Source organism: Jaculus jaculus, chromosome 5 (genome assembly GCF_020740685.1).
Source record: "Jaculus jaculus isolate mJacJac1 chromosome 5, mJacJac1.mat.Y.cur, whole genome shotgun sequence".
In the NCBI taxonomy this organism is placed as follows: domain Eukaryota; kingdom Metazoa; phylum Chordata; class Mammalia; order Rodentia; family Dipodidae; genus Jaculus; species Jaculus jaculus.
This window is the reverse complement of record NC_059106.1, coordinates 137,221,475-137,244,085: the sequence shown is the minus strand read 5'-3', so window position 1 is coordinate 137,244,085 and position 22,611 is coordinate 137,221,475. Positions and strand designations below refer to the sequence as shown.

At 55.3% G+C, this 22,611-nt stretch overlaps 1 protein-coding gene across 3 annotated transcripts; it reads left to right on the top strand.

Moving 5' to 3' along the window:
* Nucleotides 1-1,694: 1,694 nt before the first annotated feature.
* Nucleotides 1,695-21,215, top strand: Ephb3 (EPH receptor B3). 3 transcript variants are annotated; one of them, XM_045149634.1, is made up of 16 exons: nucleotides 1,695-1,818; nucleotides 9,643-9,707; nucleotides 11,214-11,886; nucleotides 14,149-14,304; nucleotides 15,496-15,846; nucleotides 15,972-16,096; nucleotides 16,254-16,413; nucleotides 16,494-16,602; nucleotides 17,086-17,138; nucleotides 18,077-18,199; nucleotides 18,299-18,546; nucleotides 19,216-19,431; nucleotides 19,549-19,698; nucleotides 19,790-19,983; nucleotides 20,069-20,224; nucleotides 20,325-21,215. In XM_045149634.1, the coding sequence occupies exons 1-16, from the start codon at nucleotides 1,695-1,697 to the stop codon at nucleotides 20,431-20,433; spliced, it is 3,012 nt and encodes a 1,003-aa protein (XP_045005569.1). In that variant the 3' UTR covers nucleotides 20,434-21,215. The 3 variants fall into 3 exon arrangements, with proteins under 3 accessions (XP_045005569.1, XP_045005571.1, XP_045005570.1); XM_045149636.1 differs by lacking the exon at nucleotides 1,695-1,818 and adding an exon at nucleotides 8,599-8,679 and having other exon boundaries at nucleotides 16,254-16,404; XM_045149635.1 differs by lacking the exon at nucleotides 1,695-1,818 and adding an exon at nucleotides 8,601-8,679.
* The last annotated feature ends 1,396 nt before the right edge of the window (nucleotides 21,216-22,611 follow it).

Genomic DNA, 22,611 nt, shown 5'->3' with positions numbered 1-22,611 from the left:
ACTACCATCTTCCCCTCCTGATCACTCTGCTTGGAGTTTTCACTAGCCCTCAGCGCTCCCCTCCCTGTCTGTCCACCCCCCCCCCCCAGGTCAGCCACGTTAATCTGATAAGGTAATGCGCTGCTTCAAACCCCAGCTCCAAGGAAGGCCTTATCACGAGTCAAACAATAAAATAAAATAAAGATTCTCCAGTCCCCCACAACTACGCCTCAGCTTCTCTGAGTCCCACTCAGCTGTTATTCCTCTGCACCCAAGCTATTCTAAAGTTTCCAAATTTTTCTCAACAGATCTTGCCTAGAGCAGCCCCCCTCCGTCACCCAACACCACACATATTTTACTTACTACTCATCTTTCATATCGCCACTCAGATGTCATTTCCTCCGGTTGTACTTCAAGCTGTGACCCTCACGTGTGCTCTGGAAAACTTGATTTTTTTTTCCCCCTCTGCAGGAATGCTTGTTACAAAGTGAGATTCCGTGCCTGCCTCCACCACTGAAGTGGTTCCAGGAGAATACAGACCTCTGTGCCTGACCCCTTCGGTAGCACGTCTTTGACACTTCATGAGTCCTCAAAAGTATTTGTGCTTGGTGGCGCACGCCTTTGATCCCAGCAGAGGTAGGAGACTCGCCATGAGTTCGAGGCCACCCTGAGACTAACTACATAGTGAGTTCGAGGTCAGCCTGGGCTAGAGCGAGACCCTACCTCCAAAAACCCAAAACTAAAATAAATGAACGATGGCAGCTGGACGGACGAATGAATGAGATGAAGAAAAATTCCCGGTGGCGGGGGGCCTACCGCCCACTGCTAGAGGGTCTGGACGAGCCCTGGGAGGAAAGCGCGGCCGGAGGGAGTCCCGGGGCCCTGCACGCCACACGGGGACGCTCGAAGCTCGTTCTGCCCGGTGGTCACCGCCTCTCCCTCCCGGTGGTTACTAACCTCCCGTGGGCGACAGGGGGCAGAGTTCTCCTCTGACGGGCACTCTCGCTCCGCCCAGTCTAATTCATCTTTTCCCCGGCCCCAGCCCCGCGCGGCCCGGGCGCGGAGGGTGGGCCTGCAGGCGGAGCGGCCAATGGCACGGGGCGGGGGCTCGGGCCGGCGGGCCGTGAGTGGGCGGCCGGGGCCGCGGGGCGGGGCCGGGGCGGTGACGGGCAGGCGCGCGCTCCCACCCCGCGGCTCGGGAGCTGCGGCTCGCGCGCCGGGCTCCGCACTAGTGAGGACGTGAGCGGGCCAGCGGGACCGCAGCTCGGAGCCCGGACTCGGCGCGCGCCCCGGGAGCCCCAGACCCCGAAGCTCGGCTTTGCAGCACCGCGCCTGGATCCGGCGCGCCTTGACCCACGACCGCCCGCGCCCTCGTCGCCATCCGGAGTCCGCCGGTGTCCAGCCACCTAAGCGCCCCGGATCCTCCTCGACCGGTCCGTCCGGATTCCCGCGGGATCGACCTGCCTGCCTCCCAAGGATCTCCCCAAGGATCGCCTCCGAGCTCGGGGCGCCACCCGCTTGGATCGCACCCCCTTTCTTGGCCGGGATCTCCCGGGGACCGTACACGACCGAGCCTCCTCCGGAGCCAGCCGAGAGGACCCCCCCCCCCCACGCCCAGCCACACACGCGCTCGGCGTCTCGGTGCCCCGCAGCCCCGCCGGCGCGGCGCGGCCGGGTCGGCGCGCCACGGCTCGGGTCCCGGAGCGCCCCAGGCCATGGCCCGAGCCCGTCCGTCGCCGCCACCGCCACCGCCGCCGCCGCCGCCGGGACTCCTGCCCTTGCTGCCTCCGCTGCTGCTGCTGCCGCTGCTGCTGCCCGCCGGCTGCCGGGCGCTGGAAGGTGAGCGGAGCCCGCGGCCGGTGGTCGCGGCGCGGGGAAGAGCTGGAAGCTGGACTCGGGCTGAGCCCTGCGCCAAAGTCACGGCCGGGGCGGTGGGCATCTGTGGGGGAACCCCCCCTCCACGCAACAGAAGCGAGGTCCTGGGCATCACGGGACAGTGGGGCGGCGGGCGAGGAAGTGTGGGCGACCCGGCAGACAAGGGGTGTGTGGGGCTGCACGGGGCTGGGTGGGTGGGGGTGAAGCGGGACTGCCCGGTTTGGGGGGCGGCGCTGCTTAGAAACCCGTTGGAGTTAACTGTGAGCGAGAGCGTGTGTGTGTGTGTGTGTGTGTGTGTGTGTGTGTGTGTGTGTGTGTGTGTGTACCCTGCTTTGTTCAGAGATGGCTGCAGGGGTGGAGAAACCAGGGGGCTTAGAGGGGCTGTCATTGTTTATGGCTTACACACGAGGTAGTGTGTGCCTGCGTTGCCCCTCTCTCTGGGGCACCCCTTCAACTTTTTAGCAGGACACTTGGAGGTCTTGGGTTTCCACGGAACCCCAGAAGCAGAGGGGGGTTTGCCCCGGGTGGGAAAGGCCAGACCTTTGGGTTCCGAGGGGACGGCTGAGGGGGGCCCTCCGACTTCCAGGTGATTGTTCTGGTGGCCCTGGCAGGCAGGAGACCTCACACCCATGCCAGCTGACGAGAGCTTGCAGGTAACAGACACCAACACAGGTTACAAACAATGGGGAGGCTGTTCAGAAAACTGCGAAAGGTGAAAGAGGGTGAATGCCTCTCTTAATGTGAGGGGTAGGGCAACACAGGATTTAAGAGGAACTTGGGGTGTAGGTAGTATCTGAAACAGATCTAGACAGTTTTCAGTTCAGCAACAGAAACATGAATCCTGTGTAACTTGGTTCCTTCCTTCAACTCACAGTCTGTAAGCTTAAAAGATTGGGAGGAAAAAGCTTTAACGTAGTTCAGAGACGAGAGAGTGTTTCTGGTGCGCTGTGGAATTTTCTACCAGAGGAAAAGGTTCCTGTAATCTCCCACCCACTTTTTTCTTTGAGCCCGCTGTGCTGACAGAATAATTCACAAGGGTGGACGCATGCAAATCCAAACAGATACACCGAGGTTGTTCCCACACTTGTGCACACTCAACCCACACGTGTGTGATAGGATCTCAGGCGTGAGAAACCAGTGTGGGGCTTTGTTGATGATTGCTGTAAGGGTGTGAGCCAAGGAGTCTGCAGTATTGCCAGGTCTGACTGTCTTAGCCCAGGCGAGGTGACATTGGCACATGCACACTCAGACGTGTACTTACAGAACTCAGTCAGCTGTGTGTGTGTGTGTGTGTGTGTGTTTCAGGTCCTGTGGCCCTTTCGGAGGGATGTGGTGGGCGTTAGTGCCAAGCATGGAGAGGGGGTGTGTGATTTGGTTCAAGTGAGCCAGGGCCCCCTGAGTGGTCTCACTATGCTACTTTCTTTCTCTCCTTTTCTTTCATTTTGCCCCTCAAAATCCTCAGATCCGCTGACGCAGGCCCTAGCCAGAAGCCTTCTAGACCAAGGAGCTGGTGGTGAACAGCTGTGGGAGTCAGGTCTAGTGCCAGGCTGGGAGGCTAAGCTAATGTGGATTCCCCCTGGAAGTAGCAGTGCCTACTGTGTGCCTTTCCATTGCCTCCACTTTTGCAACAAACACTTTCCAAGTGTTTATGAGAAGAAGAGAGAATGCGGATGCTTGGAGGAGCATTTGCCTGCCCATCCTCCCCTGTCTGCTCTGAGATGGGCACGGTACCATCACTGAGTTGTCAGGATTGAATTGTTACTATGTGGAAAGGGTTTAGCACAGTCTTTGTTTTTCAAGGATTAGCTGCTGTTATTACTATAATTACCCCAGGGTCTGCTCCTTGAAGAGCAGTGGGAAGTGTCTTTATCTTGCTGGAATCAGGTGAGAGGAAGGGTTGGTAGTAGGAGAGGAGGTAACTCCTAGGAGGGAAGGGATAAGAAGAAAGCTGGTTCCTGGGCTCCTGTCCCTTTCCCACTCCTCCTCTTGGGCTTGGAGTGTAGGATGGGTGCACTTCCAGGCCCCTGGGGCTGTGTCCAGGGAACGGGGCTCTGTGGATCCCTTTGCCCTGAAGATCTCTGACCATCCCCCAAACTTCACAGGTGGAGGGTGCAGCTCCTCTATCCGACATTCCATTTGGCAATGTCAGGATTTGGTTTGTCTTTAACTGTTGGCTCTCTGCAACTGGTGCCATTATATTTAGGCTCAATCTGTGGGTGCTTCCCCTTGGCGTACCCACTAATTAGATGCTGACTGACACTTGGTTCCTTTTCCTTCTCTGCACACTTGGGATCCACCAAGGCTCTATGTCTTAGAATCTCATCAATTTTCTATATGGGTGGAAGAAACCAAGGATTTTTTTCTTGTCCTTCCCATTTGAAGAATTATCCCTCCCTCTCCCCACACACAGATTGTCCTGGGAATTATCCAGACACCTGTCATTCACTCTACTTTTGAGGAATGTCCCCTAGGTCTCCCAAGCCCCTATCATTCTCCCCTTCAACATTATGGATGGGTGGCGGGATAAGGTCCGTTAGGGTGACCAAGCTAAGGTTGGGGTCTGGGATGAGGAATGGCATCTGAGCCACCTGAGAAAGGATATTTAGGTCCCAGCTGGGAACAGACCTTTTTTTTTTGTGACAAGAGAAACAATTTGCAGATTGTATGAGTTAGGGTGGGGACATCCCACTTAGCCATGCCAGCTAAGTAGTCATTGCAGTGGAACCTGTCCCTGAGGGGAAAAGCAGCATGTCTCTGTCCTCATTGGTAGCAGGAATGACCCCCCAAGAATGTGGAGCTGTTAAGGGACAATGGGCCGAGAATTTTATTGCTTGCTGTCTTGTTTGACTTTTCTCTGCTATCCCTTTAACTCCTGTTCCCGTTTTGTCACCTGGACGGAGCTTCAGCGTCCTGAGGACGGACATGAGTGAACCAGTGAGCTTGCCTCTGCTCTCCCCTTAGCCAGAGCTGAAACCGTTGCCAGTTTGGCCTCGGTGGATGAGAGCTAAAGCTGAGCCTGTCGTGGGCAAGGCCTGTGCCACTGGCCTTCCACTAATTAAACATCAGAAGAGGCTGAATCACCAGTCCTACATAGTTTGAAAATTGTAGCCCTGCCTGTTGTGCTGAGTCAAACTGGTTTGTCAGGATGGGGCAGCTGGGCACCTGATGAGATGAGAGCAGCCCCCCTGGCCCAGGGGCTATTCTGGGACCAGGTCTCTCAAGGCCCTTCTACTCCCAGCCCCTGGCCAGCCCCCCCCCCTGCCCCCCGGGGGCCAGCATCAGAGGGAGGGCTGGAGGCCTCACACCAGGACCAGCTGTCCACGGTCTAGGGTGAGGGCGCTGAGGCTTGTGGGCTTTCTGCCCTGTGCTGCTTCTCTCTTCATCTCAGGTTTATTTAATTATAAATTCCCATGATCTGAGGGAAAGAATGAAAAACAAAATGTGTTCTCTGTTCAGAGATGCTCCCCTCCCCTCCCCTCCATCCCAGACTTGGGGGCCAAGAGGCTGTAGCAAGAGAGTGGGAGATGACTCCAGGGAAGGTAGGCTCCCCCCACCCCACCCCCGCAACACATCCTAAGGCTGTCCACTCTGCGTGTGCAAGCTGGTGGATGCATGCACACGAACTGACACGGGGCAGGAGTGGGAAACTGGGAATCAGACTTCTCTGTTTATTGGCACAGGTAGGGACTGTATGGGAGTGAGGACACCAAGGGTAGTTGTTTTTTCCCTTTAGTCACAGGCAGGGCTTCAGGGCCCTCCATCCTACCCAGACCTTGTCCCCTGTCCTCTTGCACCAAGGACCCTGCTAGCCAAAGTCTGGAATATAATCTTTCTTCATACTTCAGTGTCCCTGGTTTATGTTAAGACTACCTCCAGTTTCTGTTGGTTGTTTCTTGTATCTCAGTGGCACTCCTACTTCGGGGAGCGGTATTCTGGGTGACTGAGGTATGGTGGGGTCTGGCAGCTCCAGAAAAATTGAGTGGGCCTGGCCATTCACCAGGGCAGGTGGCAGGTCCTTGGCCGGGCTTTTGCACCCATGTGGTCCTCAGAGACAGGACCACAATGTCTTCCGTCCCCATGCCTGGTCACCAACATGAATGTGCCAACAACTTCTGGAGCTACACTGCTATATGGTTCACAGAAGACCCACCCCAAGGCTGGGGAACCCTTGAGACAATACCATTGTGCTACCAGGGAAGTGGCTAGCGTCTTGAGCAGGGGCTACACCTGAGGAGGCCGCACCCAGCCACACCTAGAATCATCTTGATGCCCCTGCCCCACCCCTAGCCTCGTGACCTGACCAGCAGCTCCTGCTTTAGACAGGACAACAGGAAGCAGGGTTTGGGCTTGCTGCTTCCCAGTGCCTGTGGCCAAGGCTGTTCAATATCTGCTTTGAAAGAGTGGACTGTATGGCTGGCCTGCCTAGAGGTGGGGGCAGGATGAGGGAGGATTATTGTCCTCACCTCACTCTTCTCCCACCCCACTTCTGACACCCCAGAGAAGGGACAGTGTGCATGCAGTGTGTGTTTGCGTTATGCATGCGCATGGAGGATGCCCCTCTGAAGCTCTTCGCGATCTGTTACGTATTGATTCTTGTCTCCATGCTCCTGATGTCTGACCATAGTTTCCATGTAGGAGGAACATGTCACCAAGTCTTTTCAGAGAAAATGGTACTTGTGTTTGTATTGTACACTCACGACTGTATGCCTGTGGCTGACAATAGTGTGTGCAGGTGGGTTTGTAAACGTGTTCTCTTGGGTTAGGTGTGCGTACCCCTAGGAAGGCTGTGAGGTTGTAAAAATAGGTCTGTGTGGGGCAAGCCAGGTCTGTGTGTAAGAAAGGTTCACTGTACGGGAGTGTCTAAGGAGACTAAGCTGTTTGTACCATATGCATCTGTGTGCCTGAAAAAGGCATACTAGTTGTGTATGTGTGTATGGGGGGGGGTATTTCTGGCCATGTGAATGTTTGTGGGTGGCTGTGGCCTTTTTTGTTTTGTTTTGTTTTGCTTTCTCAAGTTAAGGTCTTACTCTAGCCCAGGCTGATCTAGAACCCACTCTGTAGCCCCAGCGTGGCCTTGAACTCACGGTGATTTGATTTCTGCTTTGGCCCCAGGAGTGGGGAGCAGGCCCAGCCACAGAGACCTGGGTGCTGCCTGCCTATGCAGCCGTGCTTGTGTCCAGGTGAGGGCCACATAGCTGCCGCCACGTGGCCGTTCTACGTGGCCCTGTGAAAACCCGAAAGGGGTGCTTTGAGCCTGAGTGTTAAAGCCACAGTTTTAGAAGGACCCCAGCCTTCTGTCAATCTCCCTGGTGCCTTTTGGAGGCAATGTGAGGTCTGTGCTTAGCCCTCCTCTCTCTTAACTCGGCAGCCACCTGGCGGGCAAAGTGCGTTGAAAGGTGGGGGGTGGGGGGCAGCTGGAAGTATTTGGCGATTGCTCACTTACTCTTTTGTCCTTAGCCTCTGTGCCTTCCTTCACGGAAGAGGAGAGGTCTCCCTCTCAGGGGCCTGGGCAGATGGGCGCTAAGGTCCCGTCACAGTGCTGAGGCTGGGGAACAGGCCCCTCCCTCCTCTCCCCCAGAGAAGTGGGGAAACTAAGAGGAGCCCACCCCCTCCCCACCAGGGTGATCGAAGCAGGAGTCCTTCCTCAGGCACACAGGACTTGAAATCCTAGTCCTCTCCTCATTAATGGGAAAAATGTGCCGAGATTGAGCGATGGCCAAGGCTGCACCACGGCCAAGGGCCGATCCCCTCCCTCGCTCCCTCCCTCCCTCCCTCCCTCTCCAGAAATTAAACCGAAATGAAGAGCCTCCCTCCCTCCCTCTCTCCCTCCCTCCCTCCAGAGCCCGCCTCCTGCCCTGCCCTCCCCCTCCCAGAGCCAGCGCTGGGCTTGTTTTAAACTGTGGAGGAATCTGGCTGGAGGGGGAGGGGGCCCCGAATATTTGGGTTTAAACAGTTCCAGATGGGCTTGGCACAGGCTGAGCAGAAGGAAGTGAGGGAGAGGGAAGCGGGAGGAGGGAGGCTGCGCGAGCGAGCGAAAGATGGGAGCCCTGGCCTGCTCGGGCCGCGGGCAGACAAGCTTGCCGGCTGGCTGGCTGGGGGGAGGGGCCGCCTTGGCTCGGCCGGGAGGCTGCTCCCAGGGACAGGAGTACTCCAGTCTGCCGGCTGGGGAAGAAGAGGCCACTTGGCAATCTCCTTCGCTGTCTGTCTCTTTGAGCCTCCTTGTCTGTCCATCTCAGCCTTTTGTAGTCCACTGCTGGCCATCCTGCTGTCTGGGGGTGGGGTGGGGGGGTGTGCCTCTGCTGCTGCCCATCTCTGTTTTCCTAAAGGACTGCTTGCCAAATGTCAGTGTCTATCTGTCTGCCATAGGGCCTAACAGGACACCAAGGAGGAGGCTTATCCCGCAGCTGGTCCCTCCAGGGACCAGTAAGTGCTTTGCCTCCAGGAGGGAGTCTGGCTCCCTGCAGTGAAATGGCTGCTGCCCTCCACACAGCCTAAGTTGTCAGCTGGAGCCCTTGGGGTTCAGATATTCTGGGGGACTCTCGGCTCTCCCGTGGAGGACGTGGAGGTTTTAGAAGTTTTGGGCTTGCCCTTTTCTATCTCAGCCTGGAGTTGAGTCTCTCCTGTTTCCCAGATGCCTTCTTCCTTCTAGTTCTGAACTTGTGTGTGTGTGGGGGGGTGTCATACCATCTTTCACCGAGTAAGAGTTTTCTATCCAGACACCAGAGCCATGCTCCTAGGGGAACAAGTTCATGCCAGCAACATGCAAGAGCCTCTCCCATGACTGAGCGGGGAGCAAAGATAAGAGACCAGAACTGAGAACACAGGGTAGGCGCTGTGACTGAACCCCGGGCCCTGACACCTGGAGAACAGCAGCTAACTGTCACCTGGTGTAGTCCAAGGAGGGTTTCGACAAGAGGAACAGCTTGGCTGGGACACACAGATGTTTTTCAGGCTTTCTTGTATTCCTTCTTTTCTTTGACACAATCTCACCATGTATCCCAGACTGGCCTCAAACTTGCCATTCTCCTACCTCAGTCTTCCCAGTGCTGGGATTACAAGCCTGCCCCACCACACCAGCTCTCCAGTCCCTCCTTTCCAGAGAGTCTAGTGCTGTCCAAGTGCAAGGGGTTTTGAGACAGGAAGACTTGAATTTGAGCCACTTCCAACTCTTCACGTGGCCTAGCGGTTTCACCAGAAGAAATAGACTGACTTTTTCTGGACATCAGTTTTCTATAAAAGACCTTCTCCAGGGACTTTAGGAAGCTTCGGGCTGGGATTTGGTTCTGGACCATGGTGGCTCCCATCCCTTTAAAGAACATTCCTGTCTGATCCCCCACAGTTGGCTGAGTGGGATGCTGCTGAGCAGGCCCTGGCCTGTCATTGCCCTCCCCCTGGGCAGTGTGTGGGGTTGGGTCTTTGTGCTGGGAATGGGCTCAGGGGAGGCCTGGGCTGCCGGGTCTGAAGCCCACAACCCTTTGTTCCTGGATAAAGGCCCCACTGGCCCCTTTGTGTGGAGATTAGCAGAGCCTGAGGTGTGTGAACCAGCCTCTTGCTCTTGCCTCATTAACCCAGGCCTTGGGTGAACAGCTGACACACCTACCCCCAGCCTGCCAGACCTGACACTTCTGGGGCTGTCTCTTCTGGGGATGACTGCAGGGTCTCCTTTAGAATCAGGGAGACTTGGAGGGGCCGCCCACATCCCTACCTTTCCTGGGTGACATTGACATTTTTCTCCTTCATATTCTGATTAACCCCTGACCATTGGCTTTCCATTCATTTTGCCCCTAGAGACCCTCATGGACACAAAGTGGGTGACATCTGAGTTGGCATGGACATCGCATCCAGAAAGTGGGGTAAGACCTCCCCTGTGTCTCTCTTGAATGTTGGTTACCATTAGACTGCTGCTTACCCTCTGGCATCCATGCCGTCTCCCTCTGGACTGCCTCTGCCCTCTCTCCTGTCACCCTCACCTCATGTGGCACCCTCTGTCCCTTCTGTTTGTCTCCTTCTTAGCCTGAACCCCTTTTCTGCGGTCTTTGTATCTCTCACTGTCCTGCTTGACTGTGCCCTGTCCCGTGCACTCCATCTCTGTCCCATTCCCCTTCAGCCTTCCCTCAACCCTACCTGGTAATCTTTCCAGGTCCATCCCAACCCCCACCCTCTTTCCTGGGTCACCCCAGAAGAGATGCTAATTTAGGAATCAGGAAACCTTGGCCCCAGATCTCTAGCACAGCCGGGTGACTCTTTGAGTAAGGCAATTGACTTCTCGGGTCCTCCATTTCTTGCCTGTGAAATGCCTATAGTTCTGACGCATCTATTTTATTGATGTATTTGAGAGAGAGGAAGAAGCTGGGTGGGGGGGGAGTAAGGGAGAAGGAGAGAATGGGTGCTCTAGGGCCTCCAGCCACTACAAACGAATTCTTGAAGCATGTGTCACCTTGTGCTTCTGGCTTACGTGTGTACTGGGGAATTGAACCTGGGTCTTTAGGCTTCACAGGCAAATGCCATAATCACTAAGCCATGTCTCCAGCCCAGTTTGACAGACCTAAAATGTTCAAATGAACTTCCCTAGATGGTCTTCATGGCTGGACTTCAGGGCCGTAGGGTATGATGGTACCACAGAGCTTGTATTTGTCAGGTCAGTTGTAACTTGCGCAAGTCACTCTCTTCTGTAGACCTTGGCTTCCTTGCCTCAAAAATGAGGGCAACAAGCCTGGCATGGTGGTACAAGCCTTTAGTCCCATCATTAGGGAGGCTGAGGTAGAAGGATCACTGGTGAGTTTAGCCAGCCTGGGGCTACAGAATGAGTTCCAGGTTAGCCTGGGCTATGGTGAGACCTTGCCTCAAAAAAACAAACAAAAAGAAAAGCTAAATGAAACAAGGGTAGCAGATGTACTTCCTTATGGAGCTCCGAGAAGATTAGATGTGTTAGCAGTGGTAACAGCCAGTGAGTATTCAGTGAATGCGTTTTCTCTGTCGGGCACAGTTACAAGACCAATTAGACGGTTTAATTCCTCACTGTCTAATTTAATTCCAACCAGCCCCACTGCACAGATGGTAAAACTGAGGCCCAAAGACGACACATTATTGCTAACACTCACACGGTGCTCACCAAGGCCCCAGCCCTTTTCTCAATGTTTTGTTCATTTCGTCATTTACTCCTTAGACAGGTCATCTCTTGGTTGCAAGTTGGGAAACTGAGGCACTCAGAGGTTAAGAGCTTTCTTACCCAGAAAGCTAAGAGTTGAACTCCTGTGCTCAGCTACTCACCCTCGAAGTGCCTTGGTGAAGGTAAACGTAGCCGATGTTGGCAAATGCCGTGCTCACTGTCTGTCTTTGTCTGCTTGGTCCACACTCAGTGGGAAGAAGTGAGTGGCTATGATGAAGCCATGAACCCCATCCGCACCTATCAGGTGTGTAACGTGCATGAGTCCAGCCAGAACAACTGGCTGCGCACGGGGTTCATCTGGCGGCGGGACGTGCAGCGTGTCTACGTGGAGCTCAAGTTCACCGTGCGCGATTGCAACAGCATCCCCAACATCCCCGGCTCCTGCAAGGAGACCTTCAACCTCTTCTACTACGAGGCCGACAGCGACGTGGCCTCGGCATCCTCTCCCTTCTGGATGGAGAACCCCTACGTGAAGGTGGACACCATTGCGCCGGATGAGAGCTTCTCACGCCTCGACGCCGGCCGCGTCAACACCAAGGTGCGCAGCTTTGGGCAGCTTTCCAAGGCCGGCTTCTACTTGGCCTTCCAGGACCAGGGCGCCTGCATGTCACTCATCTCCGTGCGCGCCTTCTACAAGAAGTGTGCATCCACCACGGCGGGCTTCGCACTCTTCCCCGAGACCCTCACAGGGGCTGAGCCCACCTCGCTGGTCATTGCCCTTGGCACCTGCATCGCTAATGCCGTGGAGGTGTCTGTGCCGCTCAGGCTGTATTGCAATAGCGACGGGGAGTGGATGGTACCTGTAGGTGCCTGCACCTGCGCCACTGGCCATGAGCCAGCTGCCAAGGAGTCCCAGTGCCGTGGTGAGTGAGGCCTTGGGGATGGAGAGGAGGGAGGCTTAACCACAGCCAGCTTTCCAGTCTGACCAGATCTGGCCTCAAGTATGGGGTGGAAGGGAGGGGAGTGCAGAGTGGCTGTCGTGGACACATGCGTGTACGAGAAAAGACCCAGGACAGAAAAGGAGACACAAGGCAGAGAAGATATGAGGGCAAAATTATGAAGCTGGGGTTATAGCTCAGTGGTAAAGTACTTGTCCAGCATGCCCAAGGTCTTGGGGTCCATCCTTGGCAGGGGTGGGAGGTAAAATCAGGCAGAGCAAAAGACATGGAGAATCCTTGACATGGAGGTACCTGGGAAACCTAGGCAGGGTTTTCTGCCCTCTTGTGATTTCTCCTTGATCTAGTGTACACTTTTTACCCTGGAAGTTCTAGAGGGGTCCCAGGCTAAGGGGATGAGGACTGAGGGGGCACCTCTTTGTCTTAGGGGCTCAACTGCTCCTTGAGAGGCAGTTGTATGTTTCATGGTAGTTAGGTGCCAAGTCCCTCAAGTACTGAGGCTTGAGTGCCGATGTGACCTTAGGCAAATTACGTAACTTTTATTAACCTTGGCTTTCCTCATGCAAAGTGTGGCTATAGAGAATTCTTCTAGGACTGAAGTAAGAGTGAGTGTTACCACCTTAGGGTAGCCAGCCAGTAGTGTCAGAAACATGGGGCTACATGGAAAGCAGGGGTTGCTCAGTCTTTTATTCATGAGGCGGGTGGGAGGCTCTCACAAGCCCTTACAGTATGCTAGGCTTCCCAGCGGTAAAACCTCACCGCATGGGGCTACCTCATGCAAGCCTTACCACAAGTCGGTGAGGGAGAGTCCAGTTTTCTCCCTGTTTTGCCAATAAGTACAGTGAGTCAGAGAGAGGTTCTGAACTCCAGGCCTTACAGCCAGGGAATGTGGGAACTGACACTAAATCCTCTCCTCTGGCCATAGTAGCTGTGGAAACTGACATCTCTTCTCCCTGCCTGCTGCTTCTTCTCTGGGGCTTGCAGCCATGGCTCCCAGGGCTGGAGATGGCTCTTAACCACAGCCTCTGTGTGAAGGGTTGGACCCGCAGCCTGGATGGGCCTCAGTGAGGCCCAGATTGGAGTTGCCTTACCAGCCCCTCTCCTCTTCTCTATGGGGACTTGCTGGAAACTTCCTCTTCCCAAGTGGAGAAAGGGGGTGAGGGGGATGAGCCTGACAGCCTGAAGAGGGGCTAACACTCTGCAGGTCCCTGGCAGGAAGTGCAGGCTGGTTCCCATAGCAACCAGGCTGGCCAGGCCTCTACCCCTTCCCCCACTGGCTTAAAGAGCCAAATGGAATATCACCTTTATGAGGGGAGATTAAACCCTAGAGAAGGGCACAGTGTCAGCTCTGGGCGTCACACAGCATGATGACCCCTCCAGAGGTGGCCACATGGATAGGCTGACAAGACGCTTAAGCGTGTCTAGGATAATCCCTTGCTTATGCCCGTTAGCCTAACATAATTATTCCTAATGCCCCCTTTGGCTCTCAAAATACTCTGATATGAATAGTAGATCATATAGCTACCCTAGATTGGAGGAATGTGCAGAGCCTACATCCAAGAGGCCAAGTGTGGATGGCAGAAGAGATGGGAGAATGGGTGTTCACACACTAGGCTTGCTTGAGTCAGGTCTCCTGGGAGGCTTTGAGGCCTCTGAACTCCAGGTGACCCCAGCCTTCATGTTGCTTTCTCCCCTTCTTTGCTCCCTTTCTCACCCCTCCCCATCTCCTACTCTGCTCCTGGCTGGTGGGGTACAGGTTGGCTGTGAGCTTTCTACAGAGGAGGCCCTACCTCATGGCTGTGGCGGCGTATCTCTGAAGGCCCTCTAGAATTATTTTCCCAGAGTGTCAGGGAGGGCTGGGGCATCTTGGCAAGAGTACAGGGTGCTGACACCTGCCAGTGGTCTCTTCCCACCCTCTTCTCTTCCTCTTCTCCCGCCCTGCCTCAACAAGCCCAGCCTGTCCAGGTGCTAGGGCTGACATCTTCTGAGGCCCGGAGGTGAGAGTCAGGGGGCAGGGGTGGAGATGAATCCACAGACGTGCCTTTCCATGAAGCAAAAGGTTCTTTGTAGCTGCAGCTGGAGTCGGGCAATGCCAGCATTGCCCCCATGATCTACGAGGTGGCGGGGGCAAGACATGGCCAAGGAAAGGCCAGGTTGTCAGAGGAGGGAAGGAAGCCTTGGTGTCTAGAGGGAAAGTCGGTGACCACTTACTGTCCTCTTCCTCTGCAGCCTGTCCCCCTGGGAGCTACAAGGCAAAGCAGGGAGAGGGGCCCTGCCTCCCCTGTCCCCCCAACAGCCGCACCACCTCACCAGCTGCCAGCATCTGCACCTGCCACAATAACTTCTACCGTGCAGATTCGGACTCTGCAGACAGCGCCTGTACCAGTGAGTGAGCTCCTCTGCTCTCCCTCCACAGGCCTTGTCCAGGGGGCCAGCCTGGGAGGGCCTAAGCAGTCACTGAGATAACCCCTTCCGCGTGAGGAAACTGAGGCTCATGTGGAGTCTAGATGATGTGCTCAAGATGGCCTCTGGACCAGAATCCAGCCAAGCTGGCTCATCTCATCTACCTGCCTTTCTTAAAAGAAAAAAAAAAACATATAGATAAAAATGTCTGTTTTGAGACTTCATTTGGTGACTTGCTTTCTTTTTTGTTTGTTTTTATTTATTTTTATTTTATTTATTTATTTGAGAGCGACAGACAGAAAGAGAAAGGTAGAGAGAGAGAGAATGGGCGTGCCGGGGCCTTCAGCCACTGCAAACGAACTCCAGACATGTGCGCCCTCTTGTGCATCTGGCTAACATGGGTTCTGAGGAATCGAGCCTCAAACCGGGGTCCTTAGGCTTCACAGGCAAGCGCTTAACCACTAAGCTATCTCTCCAGCCCATCTACCTGCCTTTTAACAAGGGCCCACTAGCTACTAGCCAGGCATTTGGGACTGGCTCACCAGTCCATGGTTCCTTTTCTGTATGCAGCTACTGCTCTCTCAACCTATCTTACAATAGAGGTGGTCTCCCATTCCAAGGGCATTCTGGTGTCCTGCTCTGTTCTTGCCCTTGCCTTTGGTGTGCCAGGCATTGTGCCAGGTGCAAGGGATATGGAAGAAGTGAGATACAGTCATTGTTACTGTGTAGCTTGCCACCAAGTTGAAGAAACAGATGCAGAAACAAATAACAGTCAGGTACTATGCTAAGCGCTGGACTAGAGGACTGTCCCTAGTGATGCTATGAGAGTGCAGAGAAAGGCAGAATATACCCCAGGAAGGCTTCTAGGGGGAAGTGATATCGCCAGTGCGGAAGCATAGAAAGTCACCGGATGTGGTGGCACACGCTTTTAATCCTGGCACTCGGGAGGGAAGCAGTGGTAGGAGGATCGCCGTGAGTTCGAGACCAGCCTGAGACTATGTAGTGAATTCCAGGTCAGCCCGGGCTAGAGTGAGATCCTACCAGGACAAACTGAAAACAAAAAAGGCTTAGGAAGAGTAGTCAGAGGAAGATCATTGTCCCCTGCAGTCTGTGCAAAAGCAGGGGAGGTCCTCGGACGCCAGCTCACTGATCTTTCCCTCTATGTTCCCAAAGCGGTGCCATCTCCACCCCGGGCCGTCATCTCCAATGTTAATGAGACCTCCCTGATCCTCGAATGGAGCGAGCCCCGGGACCTTGGTGGACGAGATGACCTCCTGTATAACGTCATCTGCAAGAAGTGCCATGGGGGCCTTGGGCTCGGGGGCCCCTTAACGTGCTCGCGCTGCGATGACAACGTGGAGTTTGTGCCCCGGCAGCTGGGCCTGACCGAGCGCCGGGTCCACATCAGTCACCTGCTGGCCCACACACGCTACACCTTTGAGGTGCAGGCAGTCAACGGTGTCTCGGGCAAGAGTCCTCTGCCTCCCCGCTACGTGGCTGTGAATATCACCACCAACCAGGCCGGTGAGGAGCAGGGCTCGGGTCGTCTTTCCTTGGACAGAGCAACGGAGGGTTCTCTAGTGAAGCCTTGGGAATTGGCCTTCGGGCAGGATTTCAGGGCCCTCGGTGAGCCCATTTCTCTTCCCCAGCCCCATCCGAAGTGCCTACGCTCCACCTGCACAGCAGCTCCGGGAGCAGCCTGACCCTGTCCTGGGCACCCCCGGAACGGCCTAATGGAGTCATCCTGGACTACGAGATGAAGTACTTCGACAAGGTCAGAGCCTCGGGGCGTAGGAGGCTTGGGTCTAAGTAGGGCCAAGAAGACCCCACCCAGATAGCGCTAGGGCCCCTTGGGAGTAGACACTCGGTATGGGGAAAGCCTAGGTGTGGACAGGGGCACCCCTGAAAATGCTTCCATTCTGGCATTACAGAGTGAGGGCATCGCCTCCACTGTGACCAGTCAGAAGAGCTCTGTGCAGCTGGACGGGCTGCGGCCTGATGCCCGCTACGTGGTCCAGGTCCGGGCCCGCACTGTAGCAGGCTATGGACAGTACAGCCACCCAGCTGAGTTTGAGACCACAAGTGAGAGAGGTACCTCCCCTGACCTCACGCCTGTCCCCACACTGGCCCGTCTTCATCCTCCGCTCACCTGGCCCGTCCTTGGTCTCTAGGCTCCAGGGCCCAGCAGCTCCAGGAACAGCTTCCCCTCATAGTGGGCTCTGCCACAGCTGGCCTTGTCTTCGTGGTGGCTGTCGTGGTCATCGCTGTCGTCTGCCTCAGGTACGCCGTTCCCACAGGCTGACTAGAGATCTTCTTTTGAGAGGAGCCCTCCCAGTCCATCCACTGTCTTCCTCTGTCCTGTTTCCTGACTCCCAGGACTGCATTCCCTGAGCCCCTGTGCAGAGATCTAAGGGTGGCTGTGACCACCAACCATGGGATCAGGTCCTGCCCCTATCCTCCCAAACCTCATGACCCGATCCCTATCTATGGGTTCCAGGGTCCCTTAAACAGAGAGCTGGCCAGGTTTGGTGGCACATACCTTTATTCCCATCACTTGGAGACAGAGGTAGGAGGATCACTGTGAGTTTGAGGCCATCCTGGGACTAGAGTGAGTTCTAGGTCAGCCAGGGCTAGAGTGAGACCCTACCTTGAAGGAAAAGAAAGAAAGAAAGGAAAGAAGGAAGGAAGGAAGCAAGCAAGCAAGCAAACGAACCAGAGTCAGCTGGTGACTTGGCTCAGGCCTCCTGTGCTCTGCCCTTCCAGGAAGCAGCGGCACGGCCCCGACTCAGAGTACACGGAGAAGCTGCAGCAATACAGTAAGTGTGTCTCCTTCTCTGGGTGCCCTGCGGGCTTGGAGGTGCCTCCCCTCCTTGACCACTGTTCCTTATAAACATGGCTCCTTCTAGTTGGTACCATTTCCTGACCCCTCCCCCACTCCAGATGAGAAAATCCTTCCCTCACTTCACTAGCCCCATGCGATGTGACTCCTGCCCTAAAGGCAGTTAGTCCTATGGGAATAAGATCCCCCCCACAGGAAACAATTAGAGGACAATTAGGTATTAAGTGGGGTGCTTCTGCGGCAAAGGGCACTAAGAGTTCAGGGAAGAGGAAGGCTTCCTGGAGGAGGTGGCCAGAGGAACAGGGCCCTGAAATGAGGAGAGCAGCATGCCTGCCTAGAGGAGCTTCTGGAAGGAAGTGGGTGGGGTGGGGAGAGTGCCCAACTATGTGCCCCACTGTGGGGCCAGTGAGAAGCTGGCCTTGGTGGCTGTGGAGATGCCAGCCCTTGGAGGGTCTTGAAAAGGCAGGCAGGGTTTGGACTTGACTCCATAGCAAGTAATTGGGAAGGATGTCAAGCTGAGGAGGAAGACAATGGATGCATTGTTTGAGAAGGATCCAACGTAGCTGGATGGGAAAAGTCCAGAGGCAGAGAGCCCAGCTGGGAGGCTATTGCAGTCGTCTGACTGTTGGAGGCCTAGACAAGGTCAAGCAATGGGAAGGCGTGAGGGGAAGGATGAATCAGAAGTTTGGACTTGATGAGAGGTGAGAGACAAAGACAAGGAGAAGAATCCTGGGCGTCTAGCTCATGTAGTTCCTTAGCATTCTCACGGGAGAGGGGGATAGGGCGTTGGCATAACATGGGGCAGGCATGGCATGTAGGCTGCTGAGTATGTTCCTGGCAGGACTGGGAGTTTGGGACAGGTCCCTGCCCCTGGATTGAAGTCCGTCCTCTCATGCCCACTTCTTTGCCAAGCAGTCGCTCCTGGGATGAAAGTTTACATTGACCCCTTTACCTACGAGGATCCTAATGAGGCTGTCCGAGAGTTTGCCAAGGAGATCGACGTGTCCTGTGTCAAGATTGAGGAGGTGATTGGAGCTGGTGAGTACCCTGGGGAGTGGTACACACAAGAGGCAGAGGTGGGTTGAGTGCTGAGATGATCCCCGAAATACCATATGACCTGTCCCCTAAACTCTGCAGGGGAGTTTGGGGAAGTGTGCCGGGGTCGCCTGAAACTGCCTGGCCGCCGGGAGGTGTTTGTGGCCATCAAGACACTGAAGGTGGGCTATACCGAGAGGCAGCGGCGAGACTTCCTGAGTGAGGCCTCTATCATGGGTCAGTTTGACCACCCCAACATCATCCGCCTGGAGGGTGTGGTCACCAAAAGTCGTCCAGTTATGATCCTCACTGAATTCATGGAGAACTGTGCCCTGGATTCCTTCCTTCGGGTAAGGGCCAACCTGCTAATCCCTCTCCCTCCCCCAGAGAGCCGGGTCAGGCCAACTACCCCCACTGCCAAGTCAGAGACCCTATTCTGAGTCTTCAAATATTTCTGGAGTTGGCAGGGTATAGGGAAATAGCTGAGTACTCACCTCCTGACTCTGCCCCTTCCTGCCTGTGACCTCAAGCAAGTTATTTTGTCTGTTTATTTATTTATTTATTTGAGAGAGGCAGAGAGAGAGAGAGAGAGATTGACTGGGCATGCCAGAGCCTCCAGCCACTGCAAATGAACTCCAGACACATGTGCCACCTTGTGCATCTGGCTTACATGGGTCCTGAGGAATTGAACCTAGATCCTTAGGCTTCACAGGCAAGTCCCTTAACCACTGAGCAATCCAGCCCTCAAGCAAGTTACTTAATCTCTCCTAGTTGTAGATGCCTTGGTTGTAAAATGGGACTGGTAAGAACTATTGGGTCCCTAGGGAGACTGATGGTATATTGTCTACAAGATGCTTAATGCATAGTAGGGCAGCTGACAACTGTGTCTGCTCCACACACCTGGACACAGTTGCAGGGATAGATGAGGAATGGTGTCTGAGGACTTGGAGAAGGCAGGCGGGCGGGCCATGGCCTGTGGGAAGGCTGTGGGCCCATCTGAACCTGCCTATTGCCTCCAGCTCAACGATGGACAGTTCACAGTCATCCAACTGGTGGGCATGTTGAGGGGCATTGCTGCTGGCATGAAGTACCTGTCTGAGATGAACTATGTGCACCGTGACCTGGCTGCCCGTAACATCCTGGTCAACAGCAACTTGGTCTGCAAAGTCTCAGACTTCGGCCTCTCCCGCTTCCTGGAGGATGACCCCTCGGACCCCACCTACACCAGCTCCCTGGTACAGGAAACAGCTGGGAGGAACCCAAGGGGAGGGGTTCATCAGGCAGGGGCTCAGGTCTGGGAAGCAGCCTGGAGTCCCAGGGTGAAGGATGTGTGCCCTCACCACCTCCACCAGGGCGGGAAGATCCCTATCCGGTGGACCGCTCCGGAAGCCATAGCCTATCGGAAGTTCACCTCTGCAAGTGATGTCTGGAGCTATGGAATTGTCATGTGGGAGGTCATGAGCTATGGAGAACGGCCGTACTGGGACATGAGCAACCAGGATGTGAGTGGGGCCTAAGCCAGAGGGGTCGGGTGGCGGGGGCTGGCTGGCTGTGAAGGACTGGCTCGCTCTATGTTCCCTGCCTTCCACCTAGGTCATCAATGCTGTGGAGCAGGACTACCGGTTGCCACCCCCTATGGACTGCCCCACAGCGCTGCACCAGCTCATGCTGGACTGTTGGGTGCGGGACCGGAACCTCAGGCCCAAGTTCTCCCAGATCGTCAACACCCTGGACAAGCTCATTCGCAATGCCGCCAGCCTCAAGGTCATCGCCAGTGCCCAGTCCGGGTCAGTACATCTGTTCACACAAGCTGGCAGCCCCAGCCCCACGTCCCTGACGCAGGATCCACCAGGTCACTCTCTTCTCCCACAGCATGTCCCAGCCCCTCCTGGACCGCACAGTCCCCGATTACACGACCTTCACAACGGTGGGTGACTGGCTGGATGCCATCAAGATGGGGCGGTATAAGGAGAGCTTCGGCAGTGCTGGGTTTGCATCCTTTGACCTGGTGGCCCAGATGACTGCAGAGTAAGTGTGCCTCCAGGAAGAGGCTGGGCAGAAGCTGTGGGCTGTGCACAGGGTGTCAGGCAAGAGGGAAGGGACTAACCCCGCCTTGCTCCATCTGTAGAGATCTGCTTCGGATTGGAGTCACTCTGGCTGGCCACCAGAAGAAGATCCTGAGCAGCATCCAGGATATGCGGCTGCAGATGAACCAGACTCTGCCTGTGCAAGTCTGATACCCATCTCCAACTGGGGGGATCCCCCAGACTGCATCGGAACTCTTGACTAGCCAGCTGGATTTGCGTACTTTTGGACGCCTGGTCTTAGGCTATGGCCCAGAAGATGGAAGTCTGGAGAGGGCATAAGCTGGGACTTCTCCAGGCTTGTGTTCCCTCTCCAGGAAGTGTGCCCCAAACCTCTTCATATTGAAGATGGATTAGGAAAAGGGGTGATGACCCCTCCCCAGATGCCTTGGGGCCCAGGCCTTCCTGCTCTCCAGTGGGGTTACGCCCACAACCTCAGACTTGGCTATGCTTCAGTGATGGAGGTCCTGGTAGCGTCAAATGAGGGGTAAACCTGGGCTCCTCGGGCCCCAGCCCTGGGAGGGATCTGGCCCCCCCAGGTAAGCAGAGAGTACTCCCTCCCTCAGGAACTGGAGGAGGAGACTCCGGGAGTCTGGCACCCCATCATGAAGCCACCTGGTACCTCCAGTTTGCACAGGGACTTGTTCTTGGGGCAGAGAGCCCTGCCCCATGCCCGCCCTTGGTGCTGTTGTAAAAGGGCAGGCAGGAGCAGGCTGAGGAGTAGCCCTTGCCCTCCAGAGACTGACTCTCAGAGCCGGAGATTGTGTGTGTGTGTGTGTGTGTGTGTGTGTATGTGTGTGAGAGAGAGAGAGAGAGAGAGAGAATGTGTGGTGCATGTATTGGCCTGCACAGAGAGCATGAGTGTGTAAAAGTTTGGCCCTGTGCCCTGTAGTAGGGCCAGCTGGGCAGACAGTGAAATAAAGGCAATAAGATGATTCTCTTGCCTCTTCTCGTTCCTCTTCCCAAAGCAGAATTCCTCAATTCCCTCAAGTTCATGATCCTTGGCCCCAGGGATCCCTGGAGTCTTTGGGAAACTAGATCAAGGCCTGTACAGGTCCAAAATCCCTTTTATGTTCCAGCCTCATTGCTTTGAGCATCTAACAGACTTATCAGAAGTGATTCAGTAATCAAGAAAAGAAACCATCCCAGAGCTTGCTTCCACAGCTCCAGCCTCCCTTTGGTGAAGCAGGCACTTCAGTCTGGAATGGTGTTCTACAGAGTCCCTGAGGGAGAGCCAGGGGCGTGGGTAGTACCCAGGGCTACCTGGCCAAGTACAAAGGGGAGGAAAGCCACTGGCATTTGCAGGTAGAAAACCAGGTATGCACTGAGCAAATACGTGGGTTCACAGGTAGCCTTGGCCTTCACCACTTCTAAGCATAGCAGAGCTTCCTAGGAAAATTCCAGGTAGAGGTAGCAGAGCTGCAGGCCTCGAAGCTGTCCACTGTGGTTTCAGGTACAGGGGACATGCTTGGGTCGGAATGTTGCTGATTCCACGCATGGCCCAGAGCAAGAAGGGTCCTCACTGCTGCTGGGAATTCAGTCTTGAAGTCTGTCCTACCTAGATGCCAGCCAAGGGTACCCTGAGCTCCAGGAAAGTTGATAAGCAGGAGCCCTTCCTGCTTTCTATGGCTGGGGGTGGGTTGAGAGGCCACATGAGAGTCTTAAGGTGTCTTTGGGCTGAGGCGCCAGAGCTGTCAACAGCACAAAGTGTCCTGGGCTCCCATGGGAGAGGACCACACCCTGCGCTACATTCTCAGGCTGAGGGCTCAGATAAGGGGAGGAGTCACTCTTAGCTTCTGCTGGTGCCCTTCCTACTTCTGAAGCTCTTAGGTGAGTGAGGGATCTGTGACCTATGTCTTCTAAGGGAATCTTCCCAACCCTTGCGGCCAAGTCTGGTTGAAATCAGGTTGGAGAGGACAGAGATGCTGAGACAGAGGCTCCGCCTGCAGAGGTGTGGCCTCAGCCTCTGTTGGATCCTCAAGGAGGGCAAAATCATGGCTGCTTTAGGAGGGGGCCAAGCCAGAGGTTTGGTTTGTGGGCCCCAGGTGGAGAATCATCCTGAGCCCAGAGCCCCTGGACGCACCGGTGCTCTGCTGTATGCCTCGTAGCACCCAGTACATCGCACGATCTCTCCTGCCACGGATCCGTACCTAAGCCCATTCCATTGTCCACTCTCCTGACCACTTCCCTTACTTATGCTCATATCCACAGCCCCTTGACTCCATCCTCACCCCACCTCCTTAGCCACGTGCCTTCTGATCTCCCCGGATTCAGAAGAGAGGAAGGGAGGGGAGCAACAAAGAAGTGCAAATCCCCCAGCTTCCTCCTGGA

What these genes read in the sequence shown, in the direction of transcription:
- Ephb3 (XM_045149634.1), top strand. Translation starts at nt 1,695, where the DNA reads ATGGCCCGAGCCCGTCCGTCGCCGCCACCGCCACCGCCGCCGCCGCCG. An exon ending in TATCACCACCAACCAGGCCG is followed by an intron (nt 15,847 to 15,971) that starts GTGAGGAGCAGG and finishes TCTCTTCCCCAG; the next exon opens with CCCCATCCGAAGTGCCTACG. An exon ending in ATCGCTGTCGTCTGCCTCAG is followed by an intron (nt 16,603 to 17,085) that starts GTACGCCGTTCC and finishes CTGCCCTTCCAG; the next exon opens with GAAGCAGCGGCACGGCCCCG.